Consider the following 18,903-nt stretch of genomic DNA (forward strand, 5'->3'; position numbering starts at 1 on the left):
ACGTCGTGCGGTACCGGCCGTCGAGTCACGGCCATAACCATACAGAGGCGCGGAGAGTTACAAAGAGCCAGGGAGTTAGCGATACAGAGTCACATGGAGACACAGAGAGTTGCATGGAGACCCAGATGCATGGAGACACAGAGAGTCACATGGAGACCCAGAGAGTCACATGGAGACACAGAGAGTTGCATGGAGATCCAGATGCATGGAGACCCAGAGAGTTACATGGAGACCCAGAGAGTCACATGGAGACCCAGAGAGTCATATGGAGACCCAGAGAGTTGCATGGAGACCCAGAGAGTCACATGGAGACCCAGAGAGTCACATGGAGACCCAGAGAGTTGCATGGAGATCCAGATGCATGGAGACACAGAGTCACATGGAGACCCAGAGAGTCACATGGAGACCCAGAGAGTTGCATGGAGACCCAGAGAGTTTCATGGAGACCCATAGACCACGGCTCAAAACTGAGGACAGTTGACGGCAGTTACAGGATATAATGGGCGGGAGGTAACGTGCAAACTTAATTTGCAGAGAGTAACAGCATCAAATTTACACAAACCCCACTCCAGCAACAACAACAGCGTCTAGAACGACGCTGTCAGGGACGTTCTTGTGGCCAGGCCGCGTGCCCGGTCACCGCGGAGCGACAGAACCGAGTGGCATCTGCGGTTTGTGGCAGCAGGAGCAGCAGGAGCAGCAGCAGCAGCGTTGGCACGCTCGGTCCGGGTGCGACCTCAACCAAGCTCCATTTGGAATTTGAAACACGGGGAATTCGATATTGAGGATGTTGAGATGTATATTTGTGTACGACATGAAACCGGACCGAACTTTTCACTGCAAACCGGGCGACCGGCGGGACCTGGCTCTATAGAGTGACAACTTTGCGCAAGTTGTTGTTCCCGGCTCGGCGTCTCTGTCCGCCTGCGTGAGTCGCCATCCCATCACGGGGAGTGGCGTCCCCCGAACATTCACATCAGCAACACGCGTGGATTATTAAAGAGGCGCGCTCCGGACGGTGAGATTACACCGCCATCCACCCCCCCCCTCTCTCTCTCTCTCGTGCTTCCCGGGAATGAGCGATTAATAAATAATGACGACGCAGGAAAGCATTTCTCTGTCTTGATGGAAATCTGAGTTTTTTGTTTTTTGAAAAATGTGGATCTGACCGGATTCGAATATCCCCCATTGCCGCTCCTCCACCTCCTACCGCCTTCACCGAGGTCACCATCACATCTCCCCTGGCAACCGTCCCCATGGCAACGCGCGCCCTGGCAACCCTCGCCATGGCAACCGACCGCAATCCATCATCCCCCACCCCCCGTGGTCTCGGATCCACTTTGCGGACGGATTTGGGTTGCGGTGGAGACGTGGGGAGAGCGGCACCCAGAGAGAGAGACGCTTGCCTTCGCTCTTGCTACCTCTTAACACGATTTCATAACACAGACTACGCCCATATCCAGTTCTAACCTCACCAATCAGTTCACCTTCAGTACTGAACTCACCACACAGCTCACCAGCACGATCCTCGCCACTCAGCTCACCAACACCAATGTCCACATGTCTTTGTGCAGTGAAATACAACAGTAGCAGCAGTAGCAGCACGGAGGAGGCGGCCTTGTCGGACTGGCTGGGGCGAGCTTGCATCATCGGATATTTACACGATCCTGGTTCGACTCCGGGTCGCGTTAATCTCCCCGGCGTTGCGTTCTCGTGCGTGGAGTTCGGCAAAGCTCGCCGTGATCACAGGATGCAATGGAGGCGGTGGTGTACACACGTGTTGGTGGTGGTGGTGGTGGGTGATGGGAGGGTGTTGATTCGGAATGTTATAGAGCGGGAGGTGGTGATGGGGGCGGTTGTGCGAGGACCAGTGACGGCCCGAATTCGATTCACGCTCACAACCAATAATAACAATGGGGAATATATTGAACCGGTCCTAGGCATCCCCTAGGTCGACTCAGCCTTAAATGAGTACCTGGTGCGCTGTGTAAACCATCAGCACTGGGGAGACAAAGGCGGTCGGGCATGGTGTTAGCCACCCACTCCCACCCCCTCGTGTGCCCCAAAAGTCCGTTGTATGTGTATGCATGTTGTGTGTGTATGCATGTTGTATGTGTGCATGTTGTATGTATATGCATGTTCTATGAGACATCTCCTTTACCAGTGGCAAAATATAGTAATAGGTTTTTACCCTTTCAACTGGTACAAAAACTGACACCTTTATACAAGGCATCATGTTTGCAATAACCACAACACAAGCAGTCAAAATTCAAACAAAAGAAACAACTCTGATGATGATAATGATATGCACTGTCCTTGAAGTTGATTGGTCCACACCCGATACAGCTTTTCTTAGAGCCTAGTCTCCATTGGTGTTGGACCAGATGACGCCAAAAGGCGCACAACTCAAAAACAGCGCACTATCAGAGTATTGAGAGCTCGGGGTGAAGCATTTACACTATGAGACATCTCCTTGACCAGTGGCAACATATAGTAAAGGTTTTTACCCTTTCTTTTTGATATATCACCCAGATACATAGCTCTCGCTATGTATCTTGGTGATATCTGTCTGCTAATATGTCTGTCTATAGTTTTCTGGTTAGATTTTATGTCGCTATTTCATTATACCTGATGATGATTGCTTGTGTTGCAATCGAAACGTCGTATTCTATTATTTAATTTAATTTATTATTTTATCTTTAGACGTGACTTAACCGAAAGAAACAAATAATAAACCTATTACTATATATGCATGTTGTATGTGTATGCATGTCAAGGCTATACGGTGGATCTTTGTCTTTGTCGTGGTTTTGGGGGTGAGGCCGTGCGGTGAGTGTTGTGGTTGGCTGTGTGGTGGTTGTGGTTGAGCGAGTCTGTTGGTCTGGTATTGATTGTTGCTGTGATCTATGGAATGTGTAATCAATAACAGCAGCGGCGTAGCTAACCGGTAAGTGTGCAGGCGGTGCAACTGCGCCAGGGATCCAGGGGCTGTCGGGATGGGGGGGGGGGCATCCAACCCACGCTGCGCCTCGCCACTTGCGATTAGCGCGGTTAGCTACTGCGTACGACGTGAAGGAAGTTCGCGTACATACTGCTCATTAACCCTGTTGCTGCTGCTCTATTGACACTTTGGGTCCGCGTATCGATCTCCATGGTGTGGCTCTCTCGCCGAGGCCGCGTTCGCGAGATGCTGCTGCTGAACCCCCGCCCGGCTCGCACGCACAACAACAACAACACAGGCACAACAACAACAACACAAGCACACGCACGCACGCGCCGATCAATGCGATATCATAAACATTTGTGTGCCCCCCCTCGCCCCTGTCCGTGTTGATTTGCCGCATTCATTTCATGTCGCCGCGAGCGATGCGACCCACGGGATGGATGTGTGTCGGGCACTCGGCTCAGCGACTCGAGGGGCAAGGTCAAGTGAAGGTGAATGGGTCGCCTCCTGACATTCACGTGATTGCTGTAGTCACCGTGTGAGTTCGTGCTGCCACCAGTACGAACTGGCCCAGCGGTCGAGCAAAGCAGAAACTTTGAAGGTTGCGAATTCAAAATTAGTTTGGCGCGGAAGGGCGGGAGGGGGGGGTGACTCAGGCCATCATCCCTGCCGGGGTCGATAAAATAAATACCACTTCTTGTGGGGAAGTCGACAGCGGTTTGTCCTATGGATCACTCAGTCCCGGAATGGGAACGTGGATTTTCCACCACTGGCTCTGCAAGGCGGTGAACAGGAGATGGGCAATGATGCCGCAATGCTCGTCTGAGCCGCAGAATAGATCACTCCGACTTGAACTTTTATTGAATGATATCGTCATCCATCATCATCACTGATTATAATCGTAACATGATGTCATTACAATATTATGGAATACCATTGATGTAAACTCAATGATGTAAAATCAATGATGTAAAATCATTATTGAATATCAGCATTACATTATATTACGTTCATCATCGTCATTACCACGGAATTAAAACGATTAAATTATATATAAACATTGTATAGCTCAATTGTTTCATTTACTTATCACTGATATTATTCATATAATATTACCATCACTTAGTGGTATCGTTTTTATTGATTCATATCTTTCAATATCACAGATGCTTAATAAATTACGTCATCCATTAATTACGCAATTGATTATATAATCTGAGTAATTAATTATAACCACAATTCAACAATATCTCCAGAATTGATAAATATCGTGAAGTGATGTAATCATCGAATACAGAGTATCAGCATCATCATCAAATATAATCAATTAATACTGAACAATATCAATAATCATATCTAAACAATATCATCATGGCACATAATCATCATCAGTGAACAGTAGTACCACCACAACTCGAATGGATGAGCATCATGAACGCACCACTATCATCACCATCATGAAATCATCGTCATACACCTCTCCCACCAGTCTTCTCAAAACATCAACAACGAATAATATAATTCAAAATCATCATCACATCGATCCAGGATCGATAAAGTGAGTACCTACTCTACAGGAAGCCGTGGCTGTTCTATAATGATACTGGTGTCCACCACAGCAATGTGGAATGTCCACCCACTGTCTCATGGCCTGCGTGAGTGGACAGGCAAACGTCACCTCGACTTCGCTGACCAACGTTGGTTCTCACACGTGACCTAAGGTGTGGTTATGGAAGTCACGTGATGTAGATAGACCTCCCCCCCCCTATTACCCCAATTGTGCTCTCGGTGCCACGTCCTGAAGAGTCCATTCGACAATCTCGCACAGCAGCAGTGCAACCCTCCCCGCTGTGGTATAAACAGTCCGTGGAAGCAGATGCCACAGAGCTACTTGTGAGATCCCTTCACGTGACCTCCGGTCTTCACAGAAGCGGGCAGCACTTATGCCACCGACCCTGCTGTAGAGATAAATGTTCGTCACGTGACAGTGAAATCGATATTATCTTACGAACCAAACTGGGTGCCGAACCAAAAAAATAACCCGATCATTTCTGTGTGTGCGGTCATTGGTGACCGGGTTAAGAACATCAACTCGCTACACTTAAGAACCCACGTTAACCACAACACAGTCCAATGGGCTATATGTGGGACTGTGGGTCTCTATGTATGTCTGTGGTTCTCTGTAAGAGTCTATGGGTCTCCACGTGAGTCTATGGGTCTCTGTAAGAGTCTATGGGTCTCTGAAAGAGTCTATGGGTCTCTGAGAGAGTATATGGGTCTCTGTAAGAGTCTTTGGGTCTCTGTAAGAGTCTATGGGTCTCTGTAAGAGTCTATGGGTCTCTGAGAGAGTCTATGGGTCTCTGTAAGAGTCTATGGGTCTCTGTAAGAGTCTATGGGTCTCTGAAAGAGTCTATGGGTCTCTGAGAGAGTCTATGGGTCTCTGTAAGAGTCTATGGGTCTCTGTAAGAGTCTATGGGTCTCTGAAAGAATATATGGGTCTCTGAAAGAGTCTATGGGTCTCTGAAAGAGTCTATGGGTCTCCACGTGAGTGACTGGTAACCGAGCTGAGGCCATCAACTCGCTGGCGGTTTCCATCCCAGTGGGCGGCTGAAACCCAGCAGGGGGAGGGGGCGGGGGGAGGGAGGAGGGGGCGGGGGGAGGGAGGGAGGAGGGGGAACCAAAGACGCCCCCACTCCCAGCCTCTCCTAATATTCCCTGTTCACTCTGGTAAGAGGCAATTGACGTAATATTAAGAGCCAAAGGTACATATTATTTATTAATACGTGCTTTTCCGCTGTTGCAAAATCCATAACGCATTAAACATGTAAAATAAAGCAGCGTGGATTTGTGTTGCAAGAAGACCGACGAGCAACACGGCTCGTTGTGGAGCCGCTGCAGCTCACGAGTCGCGACTCTCCCCTGGCTCTGCCCCCCCCACTGCGAGATTCTCCTCTCACACGCGGCGGGGAGGAGAGCCGGCAGAGGCCACAGTGATGGACGAACCGGCACCCATCACCGAGTCGCTCCAGCCACTCGCGAGCTCGCTCACCGGCGGTCAGTCACCTCCTTGTCGCCCTTCTCACGCGACTACTACCCTGCTGACTGCTCCCGCTGACTTGACACTCACTCATTAGAACAGCCGTGTCGAGGACTCGGTCAAGCAGACTCACCGTCTCATTGGCCACACTGCAGGTCACCACAACGCACTCACTCACCCACCCACTAACCACACTGTAGGTCACAACACACTCACTCACCACCATGCAGGTCACAACAACGCACTCACCCACTCACCACACTGCAGGTCACCACAACACACTCACTCACCACCATGCAGGTCACAACAACGCACTCACCCACTCACCCACCCACTAACCACACTGTAGGTCACAACAACACACCCACTCACCACACTGCAGGTCACAACAACGCACTCACCCACTCACCACACTGCAGGTCACCACAACGCACTCACTCACCACACTGCAGGTCACAACAACACACTCACCCACTCACCACCATGCAGATCACAACAACACTCACCCACTCACCACACTGCAGGTCACAGCAACTCACCACACTGCAGGTCACAACAACACTCTCACTCACTCACCCACTCACCACATTGTAGGTCACAACACACTCACTCACCCACTCGCCACACTGCAGGTCACAACACTCACCCACTCACTACACTGCAGGTCACCACAACACACCCACTCACTCACCACACTGCAGCTCACAACAACACTCACCCACTCACCACACTGTGGTTCACCCCACTTCTCTTTCTGCCTCTTCCCTCGCAACTGCTCCACTTTGGAATTCCCTCCCGTCATCATCCTCATCAGCATCATCTCCCAACCTCTTACATCACTCATACCCCGGCCGCTCAATTCAAGAAACCCGTGGATACACCAAGATCCAGTCCACCTTCAGTCGTGCCGTTCGTTGCTGCCTGCTCGGCGTTTTGGCCTTCGGGCCTGTGCTTGGCAACCGTCGTTTCAGCATAAATTAAACCACTTGTATTGTGTGTAAACATTTATTATTGTAATGAATCCTCGTTACACGTGAATAATAATAGTAGTGGTTTACCTGCAGGCAAGTTCCCCAAAATGAACCCGAGCTCGCCACAGCTCGGAAGGAAGCTAAGCCGGGCTTCAGCCTCGACAGTGCTTGTATGGGCGACCACCATGCGTATAACAGGTGCTATAGGTTACAGGCTGCGGGGAGGAGGGAGGGGGATACAAGCCGGAGAGCAGAGGGGCAGTGCAGCAACATGAATGGTCGTTCTGTACTGCGACGCCTCCACGGCTGTGACCTCCCCTGGCCGAGTGCACGAGATGGCACGACGAGAGCGATGAATCGAGCAAAATGATTAAACGTTTAGTTTCCTCGTGGTCGACTCCTGGTGCCCCTTTAAAGATGGTGGCCGCCCCCCCACGTCCTGCCTCGCGAAGGCTGGAAACCCCCTACAGGCCACGCCAAGCGTGGCACGGCTGACGATGCTGTTGGCCTCCCGTCCAGTGGCACACGTGGGACTAGGGTTGGGATTTTTTTAACCCCGACCCCCCTAGAATGATTTTCACGTATGTATCGATGAATCGAACCAATAATTGTTCGGGTAAATCCAATTACAGTAAGTAAGTAATCGAATTACAGTCCAACTCGAGTTCAAAGTAAATTACCTCCGACGCAACAGGGAGTATTGTGTTATAGCCTGTTAACTGTAAATGTACACTCACATCCAGCAGCGGATAGAGAACGGCCGATATGAGCCCCACGCACCCATCGCAGCTCCACGTCACCGCTATCGATCCGAATTTGTTGAAAAATAAACAAAATTAAATCGCGACTAAAACGTTCAAAAACGAAAGTGCGCACTTCAAATACCCACCGATAAAAGAGACTGTGTTCCCCCCCCCAATCCACCAACCCCCACTGACCAGCGTGGGGAAGTATGGTCAACTGATAACGAGATGCGGTACAGGCAAGGAAGCGATGCCCCCCCCAAGCCGCCACGAGGAGGTGCCCCTGAACGTGGTTGTCAAGAGGGTTGAGGGTGGTCAGAGCACAAACCCTCCCTGTGAGGCCAACACTCGTACCAACCCTCGCCCTTCCTTTACCCCCCCCCAACTGAACCCTATAACCAGTTCCTATCCCTCCCTAACCACAACTAAAACCCAACCTCGACACTTGACCCTAATGCCACCCATAATTCAAACTCTTCCCCAGCCCAACCCTACTCAATATTCCAACCCAACCATTATCTGTAACCCTATCTGTACCCCAATCCCAAACGTTACCTCTACCCTGAACCCTGCACACACTCCGACCCTGCCTCTATCCCATAACGCTATGCCTACCCTAACTCAACCAGTAACTGGAGCCATAACCCTCCATTTGCCCTCAACACTACCCCTTAACACTACCCCCTAACACTACCCCCTAACACTACCCCATAACACTACCCCCTATCACTACCCCCTAACACTACCCCCTAACACTACCCCTACCCCATACCGAATCATAACCCTTATCCATAACGCTACCCCGAACCAATACCGCATCTCCAATTTAAGTTAAAATCCCACCGTTTCGTTTCAGTTTTCATTCCAATTCCAGCCACCGGATGTACGTGTGTTGAACTTCTTTCGCACCGTACATAGCCAACCGTACGGGGGAAGAACAACAAAATATGCATGCCACCACATGCCACCCTTACCTGCTCACTGACAGTCTATAGGACTATATACAGTCTATATATACAGTCAACATTGAGTACGCATCACCACGTGGGCCGCATTGCCGCGTGACGACTCGCTGGGCGACACCGCTGGCGTGCGCGCTGGGGTTACAAAGTCTGTGCCATACTCATCGAGCCAAACTAAGGCACCCCTATGAGGGTTCATCGAGCCAAACTAAGGCACCCCAATGAGGGTTCTGTGTGGGATGAGACGATGGTTCTGGAACGGATGTAATGAGGGTTCTCTATGAGATACATTCTCAAATGCATGAATGCAAGTCAGCCCATTGTGAAGGCTACCCGGTCAACCGTGGGAACACAGGACACACACACACCACCTATACATCATGAAATATACAAATGCACGCAAGCTGATCTGTACAGGTGCGCACAGGTGTGCATGGGTAACAGTCCCGCCCTGCAGCCAACGAACAAATACATCAATAAAATAAAAATGCAACCCATTACAATCATCATCATAACGCGCGTATTCTGCTGGCTGCGTGTGCACGTGAGAGTCGTCTTACTGTGAGGGCTTTGTACAAGCAACGCACCGTGGTGGGAGCCAGGGCCAAACCCAGCTGGCCAGATCTCACAGGTGAGAAGGGGAGAGAGGCCAACACGGAGGCTGCGCAACTGGCGGAGGCCGAGTTAGAGTCCAGGGTTGCTACGGGCGTCTGTGTGCGTGTGTGCGTGTGTGCATGCACATAGCCTGGCACCAGCGCCGTGGTGACGTCACCATGTTGAAACGTCTGCGTGTTAGTCCCCAAGGTTGTTTCTGTGCAAGCGCTCGCAGGGCTTAATCTCAGCTGGGTCTGTCCCGCTTGCTGATCCTGAAATGTCATTTCACCACCTGGCACACCACATCCAGTATACCCTATTGCTATGGCTTCTGTGGTTACCCGTCACATGCCACACGCTCCAGTTTACCAGTGCGCTGTAAAATGATTAGTTTGAAATGAAGCCCCAGATGTTGGTAGACGTGGGTTGAGCCCGTGGTTAGTCCAAGAGGGGGGTGGGGGGCGGGTGTCAAACATGGGTCAGAGTCCAGGACTTGCTGCAATGCCTCGGCAAGTCAAAGCGCCTTGCGTTGAATCTCATCTCGACCGTTCCAAGGCCCTGCTGCAGTCCAAGCCTAGGGGACCGCCAGTAGCAGCTGTCTCTGCGTGGTACAAGGTGCACGCAGAACCGGCCCACACACGGGCATGACTCTGCCAGTAGGTGGCGATGGTATGTGCTTTTTTTCCCAATAAAGTAATTTGCTAGGAAGTAATCAAACTTTATAAAATGTGGACCGTGACACGGGCACACATGGTCACATCTTTTCCCAATGATGTCACGGGACCTCTCACGTTCATCGTCGGAGGGAACAACAATTATCTTTGCGGTGAATAAACCCGCAGTTGTGCAATGGGTAGCACAAGCCCAGAGGGCATCGGCTCGATTCCGCCACCTGGCGCGGCAGCCGAAACAACGATCGCAAGTTTCTTAAATTCACCCCACGCCACCTCTGTCCGCAGGCGGTCGAGTCGGCAGGCCGCGTGAGTGGTAGGGTAAAGTGTGGGTACTTCCACCTCTTCCGAGAACTCTGCACAGCATGAAAGAGTCGGCCAACACTCTATTCCGATGGGCTGCCCGATAGCTCGCGCGAGCGGAGGCCCTTTCCGCCGGCAGTGGCGTGAGCGAGCACTTGCAGGGCTGCACCTCTACCTCTTTACCTTCTACACCCTCGGCACCCTAACCGGGGTAGCTGGCGGGCTCGAATGGCGAGCCTCCGTCACAAGCAGCCCCGTGCGGCTCCGTGCCGTGCCACAGAGTCTCAGTGGTCCTCGGGGGGGGGGGGGGGTGAGAGCGCTCCCCCCCAGCCTCCCCCCCGCCGCACCGACCTTGGCGGGCCCGGCTAGTGACCCCCCCCCGGCGCCCAGTGGGCCTCCTCGTGACCACGGGAGGCGATCACCACCACGCAGGTGACGATGGCGCACAGCACCAGCGCCGCGATGCCCACGGCCAGGCTGATGAAGGCGAAGTTCCGCGCCTGGCGAGAAGCGATCTCGGCCGCCAGGACGTCGCCACGCAGCAGGGCCGCACGCGCCTGTGGTGGCGACGGTCGTGGTGGTGGTCGTAGTGGTGGTGGTGGTGGCAGCGGTCGTGGTGGAGGTGGTGGCGGTCGTAGTGGAGGTGGTGGCGGTGGGGAGAGGGAGGGAGAGGCAGAGGGAATCGTCAGCAGATTCGGCAGCGTCACCAGAAGTAGTGGTGCCATCATCGGCAGCATTAATATCATGATTATTAAAAGTAGCAGAATAAAAGTCATCCTCATCAGCAGTAGCAGTAAAATCCTTGTCATTATCATCATCATCATCATCACCACCACCGCCACATTCATAAATCCCCCTCCTTAACCTCCTTTCTTAAAGCTCACCTATTCTCTATCACCCATTCTCTTCCCCTTCCCTCACCCCTCCACTCCTTCCCGTCCCTCCCATACCCCGTCATGATCCCTAAGTACCCTCTATCGCTGTCACTCATTCCTCAATCCTTGTAGCGCCCCCCCTGCCATCTACATCGTTTTGCAGGCAATGCCAGGGTTAGACGACAGCCATCACAGCGAGCGATGGTCATCTTCATACGACGCTCGGTCTCACCGCCTCCATCTCCGGCACACCTCGGAAGAACCGGCGGATGCCATCGCCAGGCTCGGTGCATCTCACGGCTACCCACCTGCACGGCCTTGAGAATGGCGAACACCCCCGTGGGCCAGAAGCAGCACACGGTGCTGAAGACGGCGATGGGCAGATAGTCGTGGGGGGGGGCCCGGGGCTCGCCTCCCAGGAGGGTGCCCCCCACGTGGATCCCCACAGAGGGGACTCCCCCGCCCCCTAGGCCCAGCGGCAGCGGCTGAGCGTGGCCGACGGCGGTCGTGCCGACGGGGACCGCGCCGTACCCCGACACGAACCCCTGCGGGAGGGGTGGGGGTAGGGTCAGCGTCAGGGGTCACTCATCCAGCAGTGTGCGGCCGTATCTGTGTGTGCGTCTGTATGTGTACGATCAGACGCGGTGCTGGCCAGCCACCCCCTCGTGTGCCGTGCCGGCCTTCATAGGTGCTGCTCGCTAACATCACCTGCCCCAACAGTCTGTTAAGGCTATACGGGGGATCTGTGTCTTGGTTGTGTGCACTTGCCCAAAAATCCTGTTGTGGTTATCGGGGGGATCTTTATCTTGTCTGTGTGTTTCTGTATGTGCACATTGTATGCGTGCAGTTCATTGTGCAGTTGGCTTACTCGTCTGTGTGTACGTATTCCATTGCGTTTCATTTCAGTGTGCGTTTTCGCGTGCCGGCACGTGTATGTGTGTGTGTGTATATATATCTGCGCGTGTAGATATATTATTATTTGTCATATATGTACGCGTGTGCAAACTATGTGCTTGCGTCATGAGTATTCACGGAGAGCCAGTAACGTAACGAACGCTGACTCGTGTGGAAACGCGGAGTTTTACGAACGCCGAGAATCAGCCGCGTTGATGGAGTGACAAATGGAGACTTATTGCGAAGAGCAGCGGAGAGGTGACCGACTTGGCGAGGTCACAGCGAGAGGGAAAGACGACGCATGCTCAGGGCACGCGATGAGACGATGGCTTGGTACTGATCTAGATTCTAGAAACTACCTAAGGGGAGGTGGGGGGGGTCCCACCATCCCTACATGAGTAAAAGAAAACATTTGATGCATTTTCTCTGCCAATATCAATACAATATCAACTTTCGTGGTCTCGGGGGGAGGGGAACGATTGAATTGGCGTCGACGGGATTCCGTCATGCGCAGGGCCGGCACGTGGCGCGTGATGTCACCGTCGGCATGGCGACGAGGCCTAAACCCTTCGAGTTCAGCCTCCACGTGGCAGCGCGACTCGAATTGTCGTTCGGATTGTGTCCCCTTTCTCTGTCGCCTCCCCCGGTTCAGAGAGATGGACGATAACGCGTCGATGGTGGTAATGCTACAGCCGCACTGCAATGGAGTGCGGTGCCGTGGAGGCAGCGAGGGTTGGCGGATCACGCACGTGTTCATGAATCTCCCTTCTTGCCGTAGGCGTCGAGGTCGCAATCTCCCGTTTTGCCGGGGTTTGTCGGCAGTACAGCAAGCGGGTTAATCTGCATCTCTGTTCCGTCTATATGGAGTTTGAATGTTACCCCACCGCGTCGCACGCATGGGGCTTCTGCAGCTACTCCGGGCCTGTCGTGCCACGTGTATAATCACTCGTTAATAGTTTGCCGGACATCCCAATTGTAGGACCACCGAGCTTGAGCAACTTTGGGTCGCGTGGGTGCCGTCTGTGCTCCCCCCCCCCGCGTTTCCGTGCGAAATGTGACCCGCGCGTTACAAATACTACTTGCGTCTTGAGGTGGAGCTTGAATGAATGACGACGCCGCTGTACGCAAGCGAAACGAATAATAATATTACAAATCATTATAATGCTCGTGAAGAAGAGTGGTGATGAGCGACGGCGGTGAAGAGTGTAAGCACACACTGACCCCACCGACGGGGTAGGCCGGCATGAACCCCGCGTAGGGGACCGGGTAGGGTCCCGGCGCGGCGAACCCCGGCTGTGAGAACCCCGGAGGGGCCGCCGGGCAGGGGCTCACGGGAGCGGGGGTGTACGGGGGCCCGGGGTAGGACCCCCCTGGGCCGAGGGGGGTCTGGGAAGGGGTCTGCACGGGGGCCGAGGGGATGGGGGGCCCCACCGCCTGTGCGTACTCAGGGGGAGCTGCGGGGTCTGGGCGCGAGAGAGGTGGGGGGGGGGGGCGAGAAACATCAGCAACAGCATCATCAGCAGTATCATCAGCATCAGTATCATCAGCAGCAGCATCAGCAGCATCATCATCAGCCTTGTCATCAGTATCACCAGGAGGCGCTTAGTGATACTGATGATTATGATACGGATTCCCCATAGCCCCATGCGAACTGCTAAGCCCCCCCGCCCCGGCACCTCCCTGCCTCCCCCCCAAAAAGCTCAGCCCCCCTAAATTCTTATAGTCAAGTAAAACAATGTTGGTGTCACATTTCCCCAAATACCCAGGGGGTGAGCGCGAGAGCGGACACCGTTCCGACCTCCGCTCGGCTCTTAATCTCCACGTGAATCCTTGGGTGGTGCAGAGTCCACCCGGCACGCACATTGCCCAGTAGCCGGAGTACCGGGACGTGTGCCAGCCGGTACTCCGGCCACCCGGTAAGACCAACTGGTACACAGACTAAGCACAGACAGTCTAACTGGTACACAGACTAAACACAGACAGTCTAACTGGTACACAGACTAAGCACAGACAGTCTAACTGGTACACAGACTAAGCACAGACAGTCTAACTGGTACACAGACTAAGGACAGACAGTCTAACTGGTACACACACTCAACACAGACAGTCTAACTGGTACACAGACTAAGGTCAGACAGTCTAACTGGTACACAGACTCAACACAGACAGTCTAACTGGTACACAGACTAAGGACAGACAGTCTAACTGGTACACAGACTCAACATAGACAGTCTAACTGGTACACAGACTAAGGACAGACAGTCTAACTGGTACACACACTCAACACAGACAGTCTAACTGGTACACAGACTCAACACAGACAGTCTAACTGGTACACAGACTCAACACAGACAGTCTAACTGGTACACAGACTAAACACAGACAGTCTAACTGGTACACAGACTCAACATAGACAATCTAACTGGTACACAGACTCAACATAGACAGTCTAACTGGTACACAGACTCAACACAGACAGTCTAACTGGTACACAGACTAAGGACAGACAGTCTAACTGGTACACAGACTCAACATAGACAGTCTAACTGGTACACAGACTAAGGACAGACAGTCTAACTGGTACACACACTCAACACAGACAGTCTAGCTGGTACACAGACTCAACACAGACAGTCTAACTGGTACACAGACTAAACACAGACAGTCTAACTGGTACACAGACTCAACACAGACAATCTAACTGGTACACAGACTCAACATAGACAGTCTAACTGGTACACAGACTAAGCACAGACAGTCTAACTGGTACACAGACTAAGCACAGACAGTCTGACTGGTACACACACTCAACACAGACAGTCTAACTGGTACACAGACTCAACACAGACAGTCTAACTGGTACACAGACTAAGGACAGACAGTCTAACTGGTACACAGACTCAACATAGACAGTCTAACTGGTACACAGACTAAGGACAGACAGTCTACCTGGTACACACACTCAACACAGACAGTCTAGCTGGTACACAGACTCAACACAGACAGTCTAACTGGTACACAGACTAAACACAGACAGTCTAACTGGTACACAGACTCAACACAGACAATCTAACTGGTACACAGACTCAACATAGACAGTCTAACTGGTACACAGACTAAGCACAGACAGTCTAACTGGTACACAGACTAAGCACAGACAGTCTGACTGGTACACACACTCAACACAGACAGTCTAACTGGTACACAGACTAAGCACAGACAGTCTAACTGGTACACAGACTAAGCACAGACAGTCTGACTGGTACACACACTCAACACAGACAGTCTAACTGGTACACAGACTCAACACAGACAGTCTAACTGGTACACAGACTAAACACAGACAGTCTAACTGGTACACAGACTCAACACAGACAATCTAACTGGTACACAGACTCAACATAGACAGTCTAACTGGTACACAGACTAAGCACAGACAGTCTAACTGGTACACAGACAGTCTAACTGGTACACAGACTAAACACAGACAGTCTAACTGGCACACAGACTCAACACAGACAGTCTAACTGGTACACAGACTAAATGGTACCTATGCTAACCGGTACACAGACTAACCAGCACTTAGGCTGACTGGTACACAGATTGACCGGGATGCAGATGAACCATCCACACAGCCTCACCAGTACCTAGACTAACTGTGCCCTCGACTAACCAGTACCCAGGCCAACCAGTCCACGGACTAATCATCACACACACGGATCTCAACACACAATACACTGATACACTTGTCAATACAAAAATCGGTCAATCATTAAACGGACATTTGCTGCGAAGCTCATCACCTTGACGGACAATTGCTAATCACGTGGGACACGTTTGTGATCTGTATTAAATCGCTGCGTGTATGTATTTACAAGCAAACATTTGGAAGAAAATAGTGAAATCTGGTCCCAGACACACGCACACACACGGGGTCTTAGCAATGACGACCCCCAAACCCCCGTGTGGGGTCATAACGGGGTCTGGGGGGGTACACGAGGCATTAAGGGTCTGAGGGAGTACACGTGGCATTAAGGGTCTGAGGGGGTACACGAGGTATGAGAGAGTCTGATGGGTACACGAGGCATTAAGGGTCTGAGGGGTCCACGTGGCGTGTGTGGATGGGACGGGGTCTGTGGGGGTCCGAACGGGTCCCGGAATCTGAGTGGATGCGGGTACTGTATATGATGATGATGTCCTAGGGGGTATGAGGGGGTGGTCTGTGGGGGTACACGAGGTATTAGGGGTCTGTGGGGGTACACGGGGTTCCTAGGGGGGGGGTCCGTGGGGGTCTCACCGTGGGGCCGCTCGGCCATGGCGCGGCGCCTCCTGTCCCCGCCGCGGGGCTCCGAGGGGGTCGGCGCGGCCGGCGTCTGCGGGAACCCCGTGCATCGGGGCCCGGGCAAGGAGACCCCCACGACCCGCTCGGCCCACGACCCTCACGACCCGCGGGGGTCGTGGTCCCAAGCGAGGAGCAGCAGGAGGAGGATGAGGAGGAGCGCGCCAAGGGGACCCGGGACGATGGAGCCCCTCGGTCCGCGCTGGGAGACCCCCGACACGAAGAGCGGCGAGGGGGCCTGGCGGAGAGGGAGAAGCGCAGATCACGACTCTCTCTCTCTCTGCTTCTCTCTCTCCTCTCTCGGTGTCTCTCCCCGTGTCTCTCTGTCTCACGTTTGTCACGAACTGCCTCCCTCTCTCTGTGCGTCTCTCCTCGACTCTGTCCCCGTCTCTCTTCGTATCTCCCTGCTCCCCGTGTGTCTCTCTCCGTGTCTCCTTGACTCTCTCTTCCAATTTATTGCTGCCCCCTTCCGTCTTACTCCTCAGTCCTCTCCCTGTCTCTCCCTGTTCTCTCTCTCCGCCTCTGTCGCTGTCTCTCTCTCTCACTTGGGCTCTGGCTCTTCCTCTCACTCTCCGCGTGTCGATATCTCGCCTTGTATCTCTCTCCCTTTCCTCTCCCCCCTCCACCACCACCACCCTTCTCCCTCCGTCTCTCTTATCGCTTCCCTCTTCCTTCCTTAATTTCCCCCCGACTCTCCCTCATCTCCCCCCTCTCTCTCTCCATTATCCCTCCGCTATCTTATCTCTCCCCTCCCTCTCCTTTATCTCTCCCCGAATCTCACTCCCCTCTGTCCACGACGTACCCTGTTTCTCCCCTTGCCTCTCCCTTGCCTCTCCCCCGTTCCCCCCCCTCCCCCCATTGCCTCTCCCCCGTTCCCCCCCCCTTGCTTCTCCCCCGTCCCCCCCCCCTTGCCTCTCCCCCCCCCCCTTGCCTCTCCCCCTGTTCCCCCCCCTTGCCTCTCCCCCTGTTCCCCCCCCTGTTCCCCCCCTGTTCCCCCCCCCTGTTCCCCCCCCCCCTGTTCCCCCCCCCTGTTCCCCCCCCCCTGTTCCCCCCCCCCCTGTTCCCCCCCCCCTGTTCCCCCCCCCCCTGTCCCCCCCCCCCCTGTTCCCCCCCCCCCCTGTTCCCCCCCCCCCCCCTGTTCCCCCCCCCCTGTTCCCCCCCCCCTGTTCCCCCCCCCCTGTTCCCCCCCCCCTGTTCCCCCCCCCTGTCCCCCCCCTTGCCTCTCCCCCTGTTCCCCCCCTGCCCCCCCCTGTTCCCCCCCTGCCCCCCCCCCTGTTCCCCCCCTGCCCCCCCCCTGTTCCCCCCCCCTGTCCCCCCCCCCCCCTGTCCCCCCCCCCTGTTCCCCCCCCCTGTCCCCCCCCCCCTGTCCCCCCCCCCCCCTGTCCCCCCCCCCCCCCTGTTCCCCCCCCCCTGTCCCCCCCCCCTTGCCTCTCCCCCCCCTTGCCTCTCCCTTTCCTCTCCCCCGTCCCCCCCTTGCCTCTCCCTTTCCTCTCCCCCGTTCCCCCCCTTTACCTCTCCCTTTCCTCTCCCTTTCCTCTCGGCGTGCTTCTCTCACGGGGGCGGGCGTCGTCGGAGAGCGCGGTGACGTCATCCCGCCGGGATCGGTGACGCCATCGAGGCAACGAGGTTTGTCTCAATGTGTGTGCGTGACGTCACTACACCCGTGAGCCCCCACGGGTAGAGGCGCAGCTCTGCAGTGTCTTGTTCACGCCGCCGCTGGCGGAAGGGCCTCCACGAGAGGAGGGTCTGAAGAGCCCCTCCAGAGGAGAGTAATTGGCCTACTCGTCCACGCTCGTCGGCCAATGAGTGACGAGTCGTGTTTATTGTTGTTGTTATTCACGTGTAGAGGAAACAGGAGGACCCGGAGAACCCCCACGCCTTGCGCGAGGGGGCAACGCTCTATCCCCGTGCAGACGGGACACACAGATGGCGAGTGGTCCACCGGCTGCGCCGCCTTCTGGCGAGGCAGGGTACGGCACCTCCTCGAGACCCACGAGGGAAGAGAGATGCATTCACACCCCATCTGTGCGGTGATCCACCAACCCTCGCTGCTGCCGTCACAGTCCTGCAGACGCTGCATGTCCCGGTCGCTTGACGTTTCTCCTGGTCAAACAAAGCAAACGTTTGCGTCATCGCGAAGCGCTCTCGAGTAGTAAATTGTGAGCAATTGTCTGCAAAGCGCGTCAATTACAAGGAGTCTGCCACCTGAACCCTGTTACGGGGTCCCACGTGGCCCCGGCGGGACCTCCAACGTGAACACTTCGCTCCTTGCACGCTGCGGGAGACCCGGCATGGAGCTTGCTGTATGTGGGACATGGAGCTTGATGTATGTGGGGTGGGATGCGGATTTGAGTTGGGGTGGGTGGGGTAGGCGAGGCTGGTTGCTTAATACTCGAGAGCTTATGTTAAATGTGGTGTTTTTCAAAATGTAATTTCCATCAAATTGCACTGTGCTGAGCTCTAAAGATGCATCTACAGAACCACTCACGTAGAGACCCGCAAACTCACACACAGATCTCTATGAAGGAGGATGCACCATCACAGCGATATGCCACTCCGCGACTGCTGAC

General features: G+C 54.0%; 1 protein-coding gene across 1 annotated transcript; it reads right to left on the minus strand.

Annotated features, from left to right (window-relative positions):
* Positions 1-8,446: 8,446 nt before the first annotated feature.
* Positions 8,447-17,074, minus strand: PRRT1 (proline rich transmembrane protein 1). The gene is made up of 4 exons (XM_078865294.1): positions 16,292-17,074; positions 13,216-13,457; positions 11,409-11,645; positions 8,447-10,782 (listed from the first exon to the last, which is right to left on the minus strand). The coding sequence occupies exons 1-4, from the start codon at positions 16,308-16,310 to the stop codon at positions 10,591-10,593; spliced, it is 690 nt and encodes a 229-aa protein (XP_078721420.1). The 5' UTR covers positions 16,311-17,074; the 3' UTR covers positions 8,447-10,590.
* Between the last annotated feature and the right edge of the window lie 1,829 nt (positions 17,075-18,903).

This window comes from Lampetra fluviatilis, chromosome 20 (assembly GCF_964198595.1).
Source record: "Lampetra fluviatilis chromosome 20, kcLamFluv1.1, whole genome shotgun sequence".
Classification (NCBI taxonomy): Eukaryota; Metazoa; Chordata; class Hyperoartia; order Petromyzontiformes; family Petromyzontidae; genus Lampetra; species Lampetra fluviatilis.

What these genes read in the sequence shown, in the direction of transcription:
- PRRT1 (XM_078865294.1), bottom strand. An exon ending in CGGCCTACCCCGTCGGTGGG is followed by an intron (nt 11,646 to 13,215) that starts GTCAGTGTGTGC and finishes CCCCTCCCGCAG; the next exon opens with GGGTTCGTGTCGGGGTACGG. An exon ending in CCATTCTCAAGGCCGTGCAG is followed by an intron (nt 10,783 to 11,408) that starts GTGGGTAGCCGT and finishes TCGCCACCACAG; the next exon opens with GCGCGTGCGGCCCTGCTGCG.